At 42.6% G+C, this 15323-nt stretch overlaps 1 protein-coding gene across 4 annotated transcripts in view; it reads left to right on the top strand.

Moving 5' to 3' along the window:
- The window catches only part of LOC137324958 (outer dense fiber protein 2-like), a 133411-nt gene that overhangs the window by 36808 nt on the left and 81280 nt on the right, over positions 1-15323 (top strand). For 3 of the 4 annotated variants that reach the window (XM_067989649.1, XM_067989648.1, XM_067989651.1), the window contains exons 14-17: positions 6500-6610; positions 9196-9300; positions 11659-11817; positions 12673-12773. In XM_067989649.1, coding sequence (XP_067845750.1) covers positions 6500-6610; positions 9196-9300; positions 11659-11817; positions 12673-12773 — 476 coding nt within the window. The remainder of the gene's footprint in view (positions 1-6499; positions 6611-9195; positions 9301-11658; positions 11818-12672; positions 12774-15323) is intronic. The other variant, XM_067989650.1, reaches the window with a different exon arrangement.

Here is a 15323-nt window from a genome sequence, read left to right as displayed (position 1 = left end):
TTTCAAATATGTTTTGTGACGCTTAGTTCCTGCTTTTTCCTTTTTTAACACTTTATCTTTTACTCCATACCTTCTGCCCCTTCCTGATACGCTTTCCTCTGTCTCCCTGCTCAGGTTCCCAACCCCCTACCACAGCTTTGATGCTGGGTTAATCGCCTTACGCCTTCTAGTTTTTATTTTATCTGTCGTGCCTAAAGTACACTTTCTTTCCGCTGCTCTACGCTTTTCCCTTTCACTTGTTCTTGAACAACTGTTTGTCCTATTTGTATTGTAGATTTCCCCTGGGTCTTCCCCTCTCTTGCTGCTCTCAACTTTATTCCCTTCTGACTCCCCGCTCAGGTTCCCATCCCCCTGCCACTCTCGTTTAAACCTTCCCCAACAGCACTAGCAAACACCCCCGCGAGGACATTGGTCCCGGTCCTGCTCGGGTGTAACCCGTCACGCTTGTACAGGTCCCACCTTCCCCAGAACCGGTCCCAATGTCCCAGGAATCTAAATCCCTCCCTCCTACACCATCCCTGCAGCCACGCATTCATCCTGTCTATTCTCCTGTTCCTATACTCACTAGCATGTGGCACCGGTAGTAATCCTGAGATCACTACCTTTGAAGTCCTGCTTTTTAATTTATCTCCTAACTCCTTAAATTCACCTTGCAGGACCCCATCCTTTTTTTACCTATGTCATTGGTACCAATATGGACCACGACTACTGGCTGGTCACCCTCCCCCTCCAGAATGCCCTGCAGCCGCTCCGTGACATCCTTGACCCTAGCACCAGGGAGGCAACATACCATCCTGGAGTCACGTTTGCGGCCGCAGAAACGCCTATCTGTTCCCCTTACAATTGAATCCCCTATCACTATAGCCCTGCCACTCCTCTTCCTCCCCTCCTGTGCAGCAGAGCCACCCGTGGTGCCCCGAATCTGGCTCTTGTTGCTTTCCCCTGATAAGCCATCTCCCCCAACAGTATCTAAAGCAGAATATCTGTTTGAGAGGGAGATGGCCCCAGGGGACTCCTGCTCTACCTGCCTAGTCCTTTTACTGTGTCTGGTGGTCACCCATTTCCTTTCTGCCTGCGTACTCTTTACCTGTGGTGTGACCACCTCACTGAACGTGCTATCCACGATAGTCTCAGCATCGCGGATGCTCCACAGTGAATCCACCCGCAGCTCCAGATCCAAAAGACGGTTAGCCAGTTGCTGCAGCTGGACACACTTCCTGCACACATGGTCGCCAAGGACACTGGTAGTGTCCATGACTTCCCACATAGTGCAGGAGGAGCATATCACGGGTGCGAGCTGTGCTGCCATGACTTACCTAGACTCTCAGACTCTCCTCCCGCTCTAGGTCTCTCCTTTTATCCTGTGCTCAACTTTCGGACTCTCTTGCCTCACCTGTGACGTTGCAGAGTAGTTTTCTCTTGTTGCAGGTCTGCTGCTGCTTTTATTCCCCAATCTCAGTCTTCTACTCTCAGGTCCACTGCCGCTCTGGGGAAAAAGTTAGGAAAAGCAAGGCAAAGCAGCACCTCTTTTCGCCCACCTCACCGAACTCCCACACTTACCAAACTCTCAGCAGTTCACACTGTGTTGTCCGCACACCATGCTCTTCGCACTGACAGGCCCCTGTATTTCTACAGTTTGTGACTCAGATGAGTCAGGCCTGCCCCACCTTCAAGTACCAGTTTAATCTAACTAACCAATTAACTTGCTACAGCAGCTGTCTCTGCTGAAGCCTGACAGAAACTTAAAAGTTTAAACTTTAAAACTAAACTTAAACAGTTGAAAGCAATATGCATTAGATTTTAAAGAGATTAACCCTTAAACTCCCACACGTACCAAACTCTCAGCAGTTCACACTGTGTTGTCCGCACACCGTGCTGTTCGCAAGGGGACATAACCTTCAAATCAGAGCCAGGCCATTCAGGAGAGAAGTTAGGAAACACTTCACATAAAGGGTGGTAGAAGTGTGGAACTCTCTCCCACTAAAACGGAATAATGCTAGCTCAATTAATAATTTTAAACCCGAGATCGATAGATTTTCTTTTTGTTAGCCAAGGGTATTAAGGGATATGGAGCCAAGGCGGGTGGATGGAGTTAGGATACAGATCAGCCATGGTCTCATTGAATGGCTCTAGGTGCTGAAAGGCCTACTCATGTTCCTTTGTTGAGTGGAATGAAGGAAATAGGATTTTGAATAATATAAGAGACAAAGCAAAGGGTTCGGAATGACCTAACAAGAGGGAGAAGAAAAGTTTGGAGTTCGAGGAAGAAAGCTGGGAGAGAGCTAGAGCACTACTTCTGACCACGACAGACTGAGCACCAGCAGGAGTGGGGAGAAGCAAGAGCCCAAACCATGTAAACACAGGAGCAATGGCAAGGGAGATCAGCTAGTTAATTTTTTTTAACAAATTAACTTGAAACTTGAACTTCATATAAACAGGAAACTGTATAGAAGGTTGTTCAATGTTAACGTTTATTCCATGAGTGAAGGAGGCCCCTGTAACTGAATCACAGCCTTGTCGGTTTTATTGACTTGTGGAATAAATATTTTGAGCCCTCCTGCTTTATCCTGAATGCCCTATTCCTTGCTTGGATTTGGTTCCATGGACACTAGGCAATTTTTGGAATCGCAGCCAGGTGGTCATTCTTGTGTGTGAGCTTTTTTTAGGTAAGTGTTGGCTTATTATTTGACCATGGAGAGCGCCAGAGTGAGCCCAATCCTGCCGCTGCTCAATGCCCACATAACTTCCAGTAGGGATCACTGGATAGTGATCAGGAGCAGGGAGCTGGCTGATTATTCATTGATTCTGTTATTGTCCCTCTGGCCAGTGTGTGCTGAGAGTGTTATCTGGCCATTGTACCTCATGAGGCTCATTCGCGATCATCTGGTAACGACAACTGAAATAGTGTGCTCTATTGTACAGGACATAAGTTTTATAATAAGAAAGAAGGAACTTGCATTCATATAGCGCCTTTCACAACTTCAGGACATCCTAAAGCGCTTTACAGCCTGTGAAGTATTTTTGAAGTGTAGTTACTGTTGTAATGTAAGGAAATGCGGCAGCCAATTTGCGCACAAAAAAGTTCCACAAACATCAATGTGGTAACATACGAGTATACGAATTAAGAGCAGAAGTAGGCCATTTGGCCCCTCGAGCCTGCTCTGCCATTTGATAAGATCATGGCTGATCTGATTGTGACCTCAATCCCACTTTCCTGTCTACCTACTGTAACCTTTGACTCTCTTGTTAATCAGGAAACTATCTAACTCAGCCTTAAAAATATCTAGTGACCCTGCCTCCACTGCTGTCTGGGGAAGGGAGTTCCACAGACTTATGACCCTCTGAGAGAAAAAAATTCTCCTCATCTCCATCTTAAATGGGAGACCCCTTATTTTTAAACTGGTCCCTAGTTCTAGTCTCTCCCACAAGGGAAACATCCTCTCAGCATCTACCCCTTCTAGTCTCCTCAGGATCTTATATGTTTCAGTAAGATCATCCTCTCATTCTTCTAAACTCCAATGTATACAGCCCAACTTGTCCAAACTTTCCTCATACGATAACCCCCTCATCCCAGGAATCAATCGAGTGAACTTTCTCAGAACCGCCTCCAAAGCAATTATGTCCTTAAATAAGGAGACCTAAACTGCACACAGTATTCTAGATGTGGTCTCACCAATGCCCTGTACAACTGTAGCAAAACATCTCTACTTTTACATTCCATTCCCCTTGCAATAAATGACAACATTCCATTTGCCTTCCTAATCACTTGCTGTATCTGCATACTAACTTTTTGTGATTCATGTACTGGGACACCCAGATCCCTCTGTACCTCAGAGTTCTGCAATCTCTCCCCATTTAAATAATATACTGCTTTTCTATTCCTCCTGCCAAAGTGGACAAGTTCACATTTTCCCACATTGTGCTCCATCTGCCAGATTTTTGTCCACTCACTTAACCTATCTATATCCCTTTGCAGACTCCTTATGCCCTCTTCACAACTTACTTTCCTACCTACCTTTGTGCCATCAGCAAATTTAGCAACAATACATTCGGTCCCTTCATCCAAGTCATTGATACAGATTGTAAAAAGTTGAGGCCCAAGCATTGATCCCTGTGGCACTCCACTGAAAATGACCCATTTATGCCTACTCTCTGTTTCCTATTAGCTAACCAATCCTTTATCCATGCTAATATGTTACCTCCTACACCATGAGCTCTTACTTGTGTAGTGGCCTTTGATGTGGCAACTTATCAAAAGCCTTCTGGAAATCCAATTACACCACATCCACGTTGCTTGTTACTTCCTCAAAGAACTCTAATAAATTTGTCAAACACGTTTTCCCTTTACAAAGCCGTGTTGACTTTGCCTGATTGCATTGAGATTTTCTAAGTGCCCTGCTATAACCTCCTTAATAATAGATTCTAGTGTTTTTCCTATGACAGATGTTAAGCTAACTGGCCTGTAGTTTCCTGCTTTCTGTCACCCTCCTTTCTTGAATAGAGGAGTTACATTTGCTATTTTCCAATCTGATGGGCCTCTTCCAGAATCTAGGGAATTTTGGAAAATTAATACCAATGCATCTACTATCTCTGCAGCCACTTCTTTTAAGACCCTATGATGAAGTCCGTCAGGACCTGGGGACTTGTCGGCTTTTAATTCTAATATTTTTTTCAGAACCCTTTCCCTGGTGATTGTAAATGTTTTGAGTTCCTCCCTCCCTTTCACCTTTTGATTCACAATTATTTCTGGCATGTTATTTGTATCCTCTACAGTGAAGACAGATGCAAAATACCTGTTCAATTCACCCGCCATTTCCTTATTCTCCATTATTAATTCCCCAGACTCTCTCTAGAGGACCAACACTCACTTTACTTACTCTTTTCCTTTTTAAATACCTGTAGAAACTCTTACTATCTGTTTTTATATTTCTAGCTAGCTTTCTCTTGTACTTGAATTTCTCCCTCCTTATTATTCTTTTAGTCACTCTTTGCTGTTTTTTATATTCTGACCAACCATTTGACCTGCCACTAATCTTCGCAGAATTGTATGCTTTTTCTTTCAATTTGATACTATCTTTAACTTCCTTAGTTAGCCACGGATGGTACGTCCTTCCCCTAGAGTCTTTCTTTCTCACTGGAATGTATCTTTGCTGAGTGTTATGAAATATCTCATTAAATGTCTGCCACTGCATCTCTACTGACAGATCCCTTAACCTAAGTTCCCAGTTCACTTTAGCCAGCTCTGTCTTCATGCCCTCATAATTGCCCTTATTTAAGTTTAAAACACTAGTCTTAGATTTACTCTTCTCTTCCTCAAACTAAATGTGAAATTCAATCATATTGTGATCATTGCTACCTAGAGGCTCCTTTACAATGAGGTCATTAATTAATCCTGTCTCTTTACACATTACCAGATCTAGAATAGCCTGCTCTCTGGTTAGCTCTAGAATGTGCTGCTCTTAGAAATTATCCTGAAAGCACTCTATGAACTCATCTTTCAGGCTACCTTTGCCAATCAGATTCTTCCAATTTATATGTAGATTAAAATCACCCATGATTATTGCTGTTCCTTTCTCACAAGCCCCCATTATTTCTTCCTGTATACCCTGTCCTACAGAGTGGGGGTTACTGTTAGGGGGCCTATAAACTACTCCCACAAGTGACTTCTTGCCTTTACTATTTCTTATCTCTACCTTAACTGATTCTACATCTTGGCCTTTAGAACTAAGGTAATTTCTCTCTATTATACTCATGTCATCCTTAATTAACAGAGCTACCCCTCCCTCCACCTTTTCCTAGCTTCCTCTCCTTCCGAAATGTCAAGTACCCTTGAATATTTAGGTTCCAGCCTTTGTCATCTTACAGCCATGTCTCTGTAATGGCTATCAGATCGTATATATTTATTTCTATTTGAGCTGTCAATTCATCCATTTTGTTACGAATGATACGCGCATTCAGATACAAAGCCTTTGGTGCTATCTTTTTACTATTTTTGCAACCTCTAGCCTTATCTGCTGGCGCGTTCTTAAGTTTGCATGCTCTGTCCCTTCCTGCCACTCTCTGATTATCATTTCCCTTATTGCTACCTTGCTCTCTTGCCTTGCCTTCTTTCTTTAATTTACCACATCTTCCCTTACTTGATCCCTCACCTCCACTATTTAGCTTAAAGCCCTCTCCAACACCCTAGTTATATGATTTGCCAGAACACTGGCCCCAGCACGGTTCAGATGAAGCCCGTCAACAGTACAGCTCCCACTTCCCCAGTACTGGTGCCAGTGCCCCATGAATCGAAACCCATTTCTCCCACACCAAACCAGATAATTTGGTTTAGTGATGTTGGTTAAGGGATAAATATTGGCCAGGACACTGGGGAGAACCCCCCTGCTCTTCTTCAAAATAGTGCCATGGGATCTTTTATATCCACCCGAGAGGGCAGACGGGCTGGGGGGGGTCTCTGTTTAATGTCTCATCCTAATGGACAATGCGTTGTTATTCACAGGCTTCAGTATCAGCTTTAGAAGAAAAGGCAGCGATGACAGCAACAGAACTTGAGCAACTAAAAGCCAAAGTTAAACAAGAGGAGGAAGTTGTTATGCAATATGAAACTCAGGTAATGCAATTTACTAAGCTAAAAGTAGCAATGTGTTAGAACATTGTCCTGAATCTAAGTTGGAAATGACATGTTGATTTACAATTCCGGAACCCTGCAACCTCAGAAGACAACACCTCTAAAACAGTGTGCCCTGCATCTCTAGGACCTCGGTTTGGATCCAGCCTAAATCAATCGAATTGAAAGTTTCCTTTCTCTTGTATGCCTATTAAGATCCGTAAGAGGGTTGCCCTTGATCTATTAAGATCGTTAAGGCTGCGGCCATGGCCCAGCACCAGTCACTACCTTCAGGAGAGGAGGAAAGAAAAGGTGAGAAACTTTGGGGGAAGGAGAAAGGATTTTCAAAGACATAAATTTTGGTATTCAGTCCAGTTTCTTGTAGATACAAATCCAAATAAATTGCTCTGGTCAATTGCACTCAGATAATAAAGTTGAGTAGTATCCAGAATGAAAATCTCATTCTTGTGCCTCAAAAGACAGCTCTTTTGCAAATTATTGAGGCTTTGTGAAGAAAGCTTCATATTACATTAGACTATTGTTGTACCTCATAATGGATGTGCTCGATATGTTGTCATGTGTGGCAGCAAACATATATACATACTTTCAGTGTACAGACAATATGACAAAAGAAACTTAAAAAGCCAACCTAGAACAGCAGAATATTAGACTACAGAAGTTACCCTAAGGCTTTATCTGTCATACCACAATTAGAATACTGTGTTTAGTTTTGGTCACCACACGTCAAAAAGATATAATTTCATTTTAAAAAAAAGAACAAGATTGATCCAAGTGTAAAGGGAATGAAGCATTAACAAAGATCATAAATTTGTACCAAACAGTCTAAAAAGAAGGCAAGTAAGGGGAATCTCATCAAAGTATATAGATTATTACTTGGACCAGAGGACATACGCATATAGTATATAGAAATTTGGAACAGATGTCAATCAGATCTTGTTTAATTCAAAGAGTGATAAATGTTTGGAATAATCCACCAAGCAAGGCAATAGAGCTCAAGACAGTATGATTTCCTTCTTTAAGAACATAAGAAATAGGAGCAGGAATAGGTCCATACGGCCCCTCAAGCCTGCTCTGCCATTCAATAAGATCATGGCTGAATTTCAACCTCAACTCCACTTTCCCGCCCGATCCCCATATCCATTGACTCCCCTAAGAGTCCAAAAATCTATCGATCTCAGCCTTGAACATACTCAATGACTCAGCATCCACAGCCCTCTGGGGTAGAGAATTCCAAAGATTCACAACCCTGTGAGTGAAGAAATTCCTCCTCATCTCAGTCTTAAATGGCTGATCCCTTATCCTGCGACTAGGCCCCCTAGTTCCAGACTCTCCAGTCAGGGGAAACAACCTCTCAGCATCTACCCTGTCAAGCCCCCTCAGAACCTTATATGTTTCAATGAGATCACCTCTCATTCTTCTAAACTCCAGATAGTATAGGCCCATTCTACTCAACCTCTCCACATAGGACAACCCTCTGATCCCAGGAATTAATCTGGTGAACCTTCATTGTACCCGCTTTAGAGCAAGCATATCCTTAGATAAGGAGAACAAAACTGTACCCAGTACTTCAGGTGAGGCCTCACCAAAGCCCTGTACAATTGTAGTAAGACTTCCTTACTCTTGTACTTCGACATGCCATTTGCCTTCCTAATTGCTTGCTGTACCTGCATGTTAACTTTTTGTGTTTCTTGTACAAGGACACCCAAACCCCTCTGAACACCAACGTTTAGTAATTTCTCATCATTTTAAAAAATATTCTGTTTTTCTGTTCTTCCTACAAAGTGAATAATCTCACTTTAAGATGCTCCTTAACCTTACCTCTTTGACCAAGCTTTTAGCCACCTGTCCTAATATCTCCTTATGTAGCTCAGTGTTAAATTTTGACTGATAACACTCCTGTGAAGCGCCTTGGGACGTTTTACAATAGTAAAGGTGCTATATAAATGCAAGTTGTTACTGTTATTGTTATGCAAAGTACAATTAGATGCTGTGATAGAGTTAGTGTCCTGGAGGGATGCAACCGAGTAGTTTCTTTAAGCTAAATTTGACTGCGGAATACAATATGTAGTAGGTTAAAGAAAATAAAGTCATAATGTAAGGATGATCTGCAAGGTAGAGTTACATTGTCACTTTTGCTTCACAACTAGCTTGTAGCTAATTAGAGTGCGAAGATGGGTTTGAGTGAGGAAGGAACACTGCTTCCACTCACTCGTGTCTGTGTAGGTTTAAGTGGGAAACACTTTTTTTATTAAAATTAAGGAATGGGGGAAAATATACCACTTTGTTAATGAATACTTAGGTCAATGAGTTGATGGGATATAAATTGTGTCCTCTAGGTCTCCAAAATTTATTCTCACTTTCTGTAAATTGCTCTCATTCTGGAAAACAAGCAGAATTATTCTTCCAGGAATGCTTGTATATAGATGCTGCCTGACCTGCTGAGTATTTCCAGCATTTTCTGTTTTTAATTATAGAAAAAGTATATTGTTTGAAAGTTGCAGTTGTCACTCAGTACTCTTACACTGGGGAGACTGATGCACAATTGAATTTATCACTCTTAACAATAGGTCCAATTATTACAGACGACAGCTAATGAGCTGAAGGCTAGTCTTAGAGAGGCCACAGAAGAAAATAGCCAGATAAGAAATATGAGAGACATGGAAACAGAGAAGGTATGTTCATCAATTGTATTTTCTGTGGAGTTCTATGCAAGTTTTAATTTAGTATTTAACTTCAAAAAAAGACATTGGGGGGAGTTTTAACCTCCCAGGATGGGTTAAATTATTAAAAATGTGAAATCCGAACCCAACTCATCGCGAACGTGCCTACTTCAGGTTTAATCAGGGCGAGTTTGGGGGGGGACGGGTGAGTAACTTGCTCTCGAGCAGTGGGTTAATAATTTAATATGTTAATGAGGCAACATGCCTCAGATTTCAGCAGCCATTTGGATTTAACGGTTGCAGGCATATTTCCCAAGGCTCAGGAATCCTGGCAGCTAAAGGGAGTCGAGAACTTCTGGATCCAACAGGTAGATGCTTGTGGGCCAGGAAGAGCAGGAGTGCTTGACGCCTGGCCACCCCAAGCTTACCTGACTCCCTCCTCCCGACGCCCTCCCCCCAGGTCTGCCGACCCCCTCTTTCCCCCCCCCCCCCGCAATCTCCCCACCCCCCATGACCACTAAATTGTCCCCCTCGCTCCCTCCCCGTAAGTATTGGGGCCATTGTATTGGTAAGCCTTCCCTTATTATCAGCCGGACCATATGAAGTGAGAGCCTTCTCAGGAACGTTCTTTAAGTGACCCAAAATAACATGGCAGCATAGCGTGTCAGTAAAATGGCCAACAAATTTACTGGTATAAAAAACAATTCTGTTGAATTTGTTTTTCAACAGTGCAAGACATAGAACTGCTGTGAGAACTGTTAGTGATACATAAGTTGATATGTGCAGAAACCAGTAATTATTTTCTCTAATAATTGTGTTCTTAAAGTGTAGCAAAGTCAATAAATTAATAAATGGGGTTAGCTTTAAAAAGCAAGTTATGTCTGAAGATTTCATGTTTTTGTTTTTAAAATATGTTAACGATGATTTGATAACAAGTAATGAATCTTTGATTCAATGAATCACTGCTCACAATCAATCAAAGGATGCACTGTTTTATACCAACAAAGGCCTTTAATGCACAATGAATTGAATAAAAAGGGGGTTGCTTATGTCTTTATAGCCCTTCCCTAAAGGGACTGCCTGGAAGAAAGCTATCTAAACTGTGTTTAAGCTATCCTGTCCCTTTAAAGTGAAAAATTCCAAGCCAAAACCTGATCTTGCTTAACTACCCGCTATGGGAAATTGCTCTAATTAGACACATCCTGACATTAGTTAGAAGCTAATTACTGATGTTGAGGGAAGTTTGTCTTTTTTTTAAACTATTAAGCAGCGATGCTGCCCCTCCTCGAGAGACTCGGCACAAGGGAATGATTCATTGGTCTCCTAATGCTTGTAGATTGGCAGCTCCTTGTAAATCATGACCCCTCCCTCGGGAGTCACCTAATCAAGGTCGACAGAAAATAACTGCTGTCAATTGACAACACTGTGTCAGCCAATGAGTTGGAGGCGGGGCAGGATATACAGCAAGTGGATTTTACAACAAACAGCAAAGCAAACAAAGTTTATTTACTCAGCAACAGCAAAGCAAACAAGGTCTATTTACAGTCTATTTAAAAAGAGTCTCAACCAACTGCAACCAACAGAACTTGTGGGTATTGTGGTTGTCTTATGAGGAACGATTGAACAGGTTGGGTCTGTACTCATTGGCGTTTAGAAGAATGAGGAGATCTTATTGAAACATATAAGATTCTGAGGGGACTCGATAGGGTAGATGCTGAGAGGATGTTACCCTTCATGGGGGAATCTAAAACTCGGGGGCATAGTCTCAGAATAAGAGGTCACCCATTTAAGATGGAAACGAGGAGGAATTTCTTCTCCCGGAGGGTCATGAATCTTTGGAATTCTTTACCCCAAAAAGCTGTGGAGGCTGAGTCATTGAATAGATTCAAGGCCGAGTTAGACAAATTTTTGATCCGCAAGGGAGACTAAGGCTATGGGGAAAGGGCAGGAAAGTGGAGTTGAGGTAAAAATCAGATCAGCCATGATCTCATTAAATGGCGAAGCAGGCTTGAGGGGCTGAATGGCCTACTCCTGCTCCTATCTCTTATGGTCTTATGGGTAAAATCAATCCCAGTCCCTTACAAAATTGTAGCCTCCCAGCGTGAGTGACAGGGGAATTCCCCTATCATCTCCATTCTGGCTGGGAATAGTGTCACTATATGCAGCCTTTTTTATTAAAGATTTACATTTGCATTTACAAATGTCTGCTTCTCCAAGGGGGAATAATATTGCAGAGGTATCCATATGAAATGTTGCAATGTGGTGATCCCATTAGTGTAGTCAACACAGGTTCACTAATTTAACAGGTTATTTTTCATCTACCTTTTGCCCTCTTTCCGCCTCCCCAATGCTGTTACTATCATGGTACAGGCGAAAGATCAAATGGAAACCCGCTTGAAGGAATTGGAAGCCTTTCCTGAGCTGCTGAAAGTGGCTGAACGTAGGCTGCATGAATATGAGAAGAACCTCCTGTGTCACAAGAGAAGATTCTTTGATCTATCAAAAACACTGATTAAGCTGCAGATGAAGGTGCTCATGTTAAGGCAAATGCCGTTAATTGGGAGATGGGTATTAGCACGCTGTAATCAGTTGAGTGCACCCCTGATGCTTCCTGTACCCAGCCTTTCCTACCTGCAACCTTATGCATGAGATTTTTCCTGGAGTCTTGGACGTGGTGTTTAAGATGATAAAAGAATTTGATGGAGTAGATAGAGAAACTATTTCCTCTGTTGGAGAGTCCAGAACAAGGGGGGCATAACCTTAAAATTAGAGCTAGGCTGTTCAGGGGTGATGTCAGGAAGCACTTCCTCACACAAAGGATAGTGTAAATCTGGAACTCTCTCCCCTCAAAAAGCTGTTGAGGCTGGGAGTCAATTGAAAATTTCAAAACTGAGATTGATGGATTTTTGTGAGGCAAGGGTATTAAGGGTTATGGAACCAATGCAGGTAGATGGAGTTAAGGTACAGATCAGCCATGATCTAATTGAATGGCAGAACAGGCTCGGGGGCTGAATAGCCCACTCCTATTCCTATGGAACTTTTCCATATTGCTGTGTATTGTACAGCGCTTAGCAATCTGCAAGGTTCTGGAAACAACATGCCAAGTATTGTGTTTGGATTTCTATTGGTCGTTTGGGTTTCAAAGTTCATATACTCTCCTAACTCCTTTCACGCTGTACTGATATTTCCCTTGTGCAATGGTATAATACAGAGCTTTCTAGTTCTAATCATTTTTGCTATATATGTCCTTGGTTGGCCTTGCTTGTCAGTGTTATTTATTATCCTGTAGTTCCTCTTTATTTACTGGTAATGTTGATAATAGTTTGTGTCTTTCTCCAAAATGGCTTATTTTGTAGAAGTGCTCTAATTATACTGATGTTCCAGGCTGACGACCAGAGCTTTCGATTAAAATCCTCTTCGGAACAGATGGAGTCTTTGAGCAAAGAGAAACGCAAATTACAGATGAAGTTAGAAGTTCTTTCTCGGTAATGTCTCTACAGTTTTAAATCCCATTTCAGATCATTTTGTTTGCTGTGTTAGCTTGTCGCCTAACGGTGTAATTACAGTACCAGTTTAGCCCTGGTGGAAATCAGTTCTGGCTTTGCAACAGCACTACTCTGGCAGTGTACGTGAGTGCGCCACGTGACTCTAGAGTCAACCAGGGTGACACTCCCTGGGATGGGGCGGCCTCGCTCTTAGGTTTGACACTGCATGCAGTGTAATCCAATGCAGTGTTAAATCTGGTTTACAAAGCGCTGAGGGGCACCATTTGATCCTGAGCACTTTATAAAACCCACCTAATGTCAATTTAAATGTTTAGAGTGGGAATTGTCCCCTCCCTTCCGTCTAAACATGTACATATTTATCTTTTGGAAGAGAGCGCTCTTCAGATCAGTATCCAGGCATGCACACAGTTCTCTCTTGGGCATGACCGTTACAGTTTCAGCCAAGCAGGAGCTAGACAATGTAGAGATGGTTCTGACTGGAACATGAGCTGCAGCTATTAGCTTCAGACTGCAATGCAAATGCATCCTTAGATCTTCTCAATATTCCCTTCTTTGTATTCCATACTGTTTCAAATTGCCCTGCTGTTGGAAGGTTCGAAAAAACTTTTTTTTATTTCAATATATGCTTTATTCCATAAAATCTAAAGATACACACAGTTCTAAGTAAGGGCACAAAATGCAGTACAGCGCTTCAAAGCAATACAGTGCAAATCGTATACACAATGATCTCGTTGCTACAATTTTAAAACACAGTACATATCTTCTAATACATTCTGGACAATACAGGATGGAATGGCTTTATACGGTGACCTTCCCCACAGAGCCTTTGCATAGGTCGCACCTCGCTTCAGTGTGTCCCGCAGCACGTATTCCTTGATCTTCGAATGCGCCAGTCGGCAACACTCAGTCGTGGAAGAACAGCAGGTTTTGGATGGACAAAAGGGCCTCCATCAACGAGTTGATTGTCTTCCAGCCGCATGTGATATCTGTCTCTGTGTGCGTCCCAGGGGATAGTCCATAAAGCACAGTGTTACCGAACTGTTTGGGATGAACTGGGACAGATACCAACGTATCTCTCTCCACACCTTCTGCGCAAAGGGGTAGCCCATCACGAGGTGGACGACGGGCTCCTCCCGGCCACAGCCTTGGTTCCTGGAATGGCAGTACTGACATATGAGGAGAGATTGGGTCGACTAAGTGGCAGTAGGGATTGTGGATGCTTTGGTGGTAATTTTCCAAAATTCTCTGGACTCGGCAAAGGTCCCAGCAGATTGGAAAACTGCTAATGTAACACCCTTATTTAAAAAGGGTAGTAGGCAGAAGGCTGGAAATTATAGACCAGTTAGCCTAACATCTGTGGTGGGTAAAATTTTGGAGTCTATTATTAAGGAGACAGTAGCGGAACATTTGGATAAACATAATTTAATAGGACAAAGTCAGCATGGCTTTATGAAGGGGAAGTCATGTCTGACAAATTTGCTTGAGTTCTTTGAGGACATAACGTACAGGGTGGATAAAGGGGAACCAGTGGACGTAGTGTATTTAGACTTCCAGAAGGCATTCGACAAGGGTGGAGGATTGGTTATCTAACAGGATGCAGAGAGTTGGGATAAATGGTTCATTCTCAGACTGGCAACTAGTAGCCAGTGGTGTTCCGCAGGGGTCGGTGCTGGGTCCCCAACTCTTTACAATCTATATTAACGATTTGGAGGAGGGGACCGAGTGTAACATATCAAAGTTTGCAGATGATACAAAGATGGGAGGGAAAGTAGAGAGTGAGGAGGACATAAAAAACCTACAAGGGGATATAGACAGGCTGGGTGAGTGGGCGGAAATTTGGCAGATGCAATACAATATTGGAAAATGTGAGGTTACGCACTTTGGCAGGAAAAATCAGAGCAAGTTATTATCTTAATGACGAGAAACTGGAAAGTACTGCAGTACAAAGGGATCTGGGGGTCCTAGTGCAAGAAAATCAAAAAGTTAGTATGCAGGTGCAGCAGGTGATCAAGAAGGCCAACGGAATGTTGGCTTTTATTGCTAGGGGGATAGAATATAAAAACAGGGAGGTATTGCTGCAGTTATATAAGGTATTGGTGAGACAACACCTGGAATACTGCATACAGTTTTGGTGTCCATACTTAAGAAAATACATACTTGCTCTCGAGGCAGTACAAAGAAGGTTCACTCGGTTAATCCCGGGGATGAGGGGGTGGACATATGAGGAGAGGTTGAGTAGATTGGGACTCTACTCATTGAAGTTCAGAAGAATGAGAGGCGATCTTATTGAAACATGTAAGATTGTGAAGGGGCTTGATCGGGTGGATGCGGTAAGGATGTTCCCAAGGATGGGTGAAACTAGAACTAGGGGGCATAATCTTACAATAAGGGGCTGCTCTTTCAAAACTGAGATGAGGAGGAACTTCTTCACTCAGAGGGTAGTAGGTCTGTGGAATTTGCTGCCCCAGGAAGCTGTGGAAGCTACATCATTAAATAAATTTAAAACAGAAATAGACAGTTTCCTAGAAG

The sequence above is a fragment of the Heptranchias perlo genome, chromosome 9 (assembly GCF_035084215.1).
Source record: "Heptranchias perlo isolate sHepPer1 chromosome 9, sHepPer1.hap1, whole genome shotgun sequence".
Taxonomy (NCBI): Eukaryota; Metazoa; Chordata; class Chondrichthyes; order Hexanchiformes; family Hexanchidae; genus Heptranchias; species Heptranchias perlo.
The sequence above is the reverse complement of the archived record's forward strand: the minus strand, read 5'-3'. Positions and strand labels throughout refer to the sequence as shown.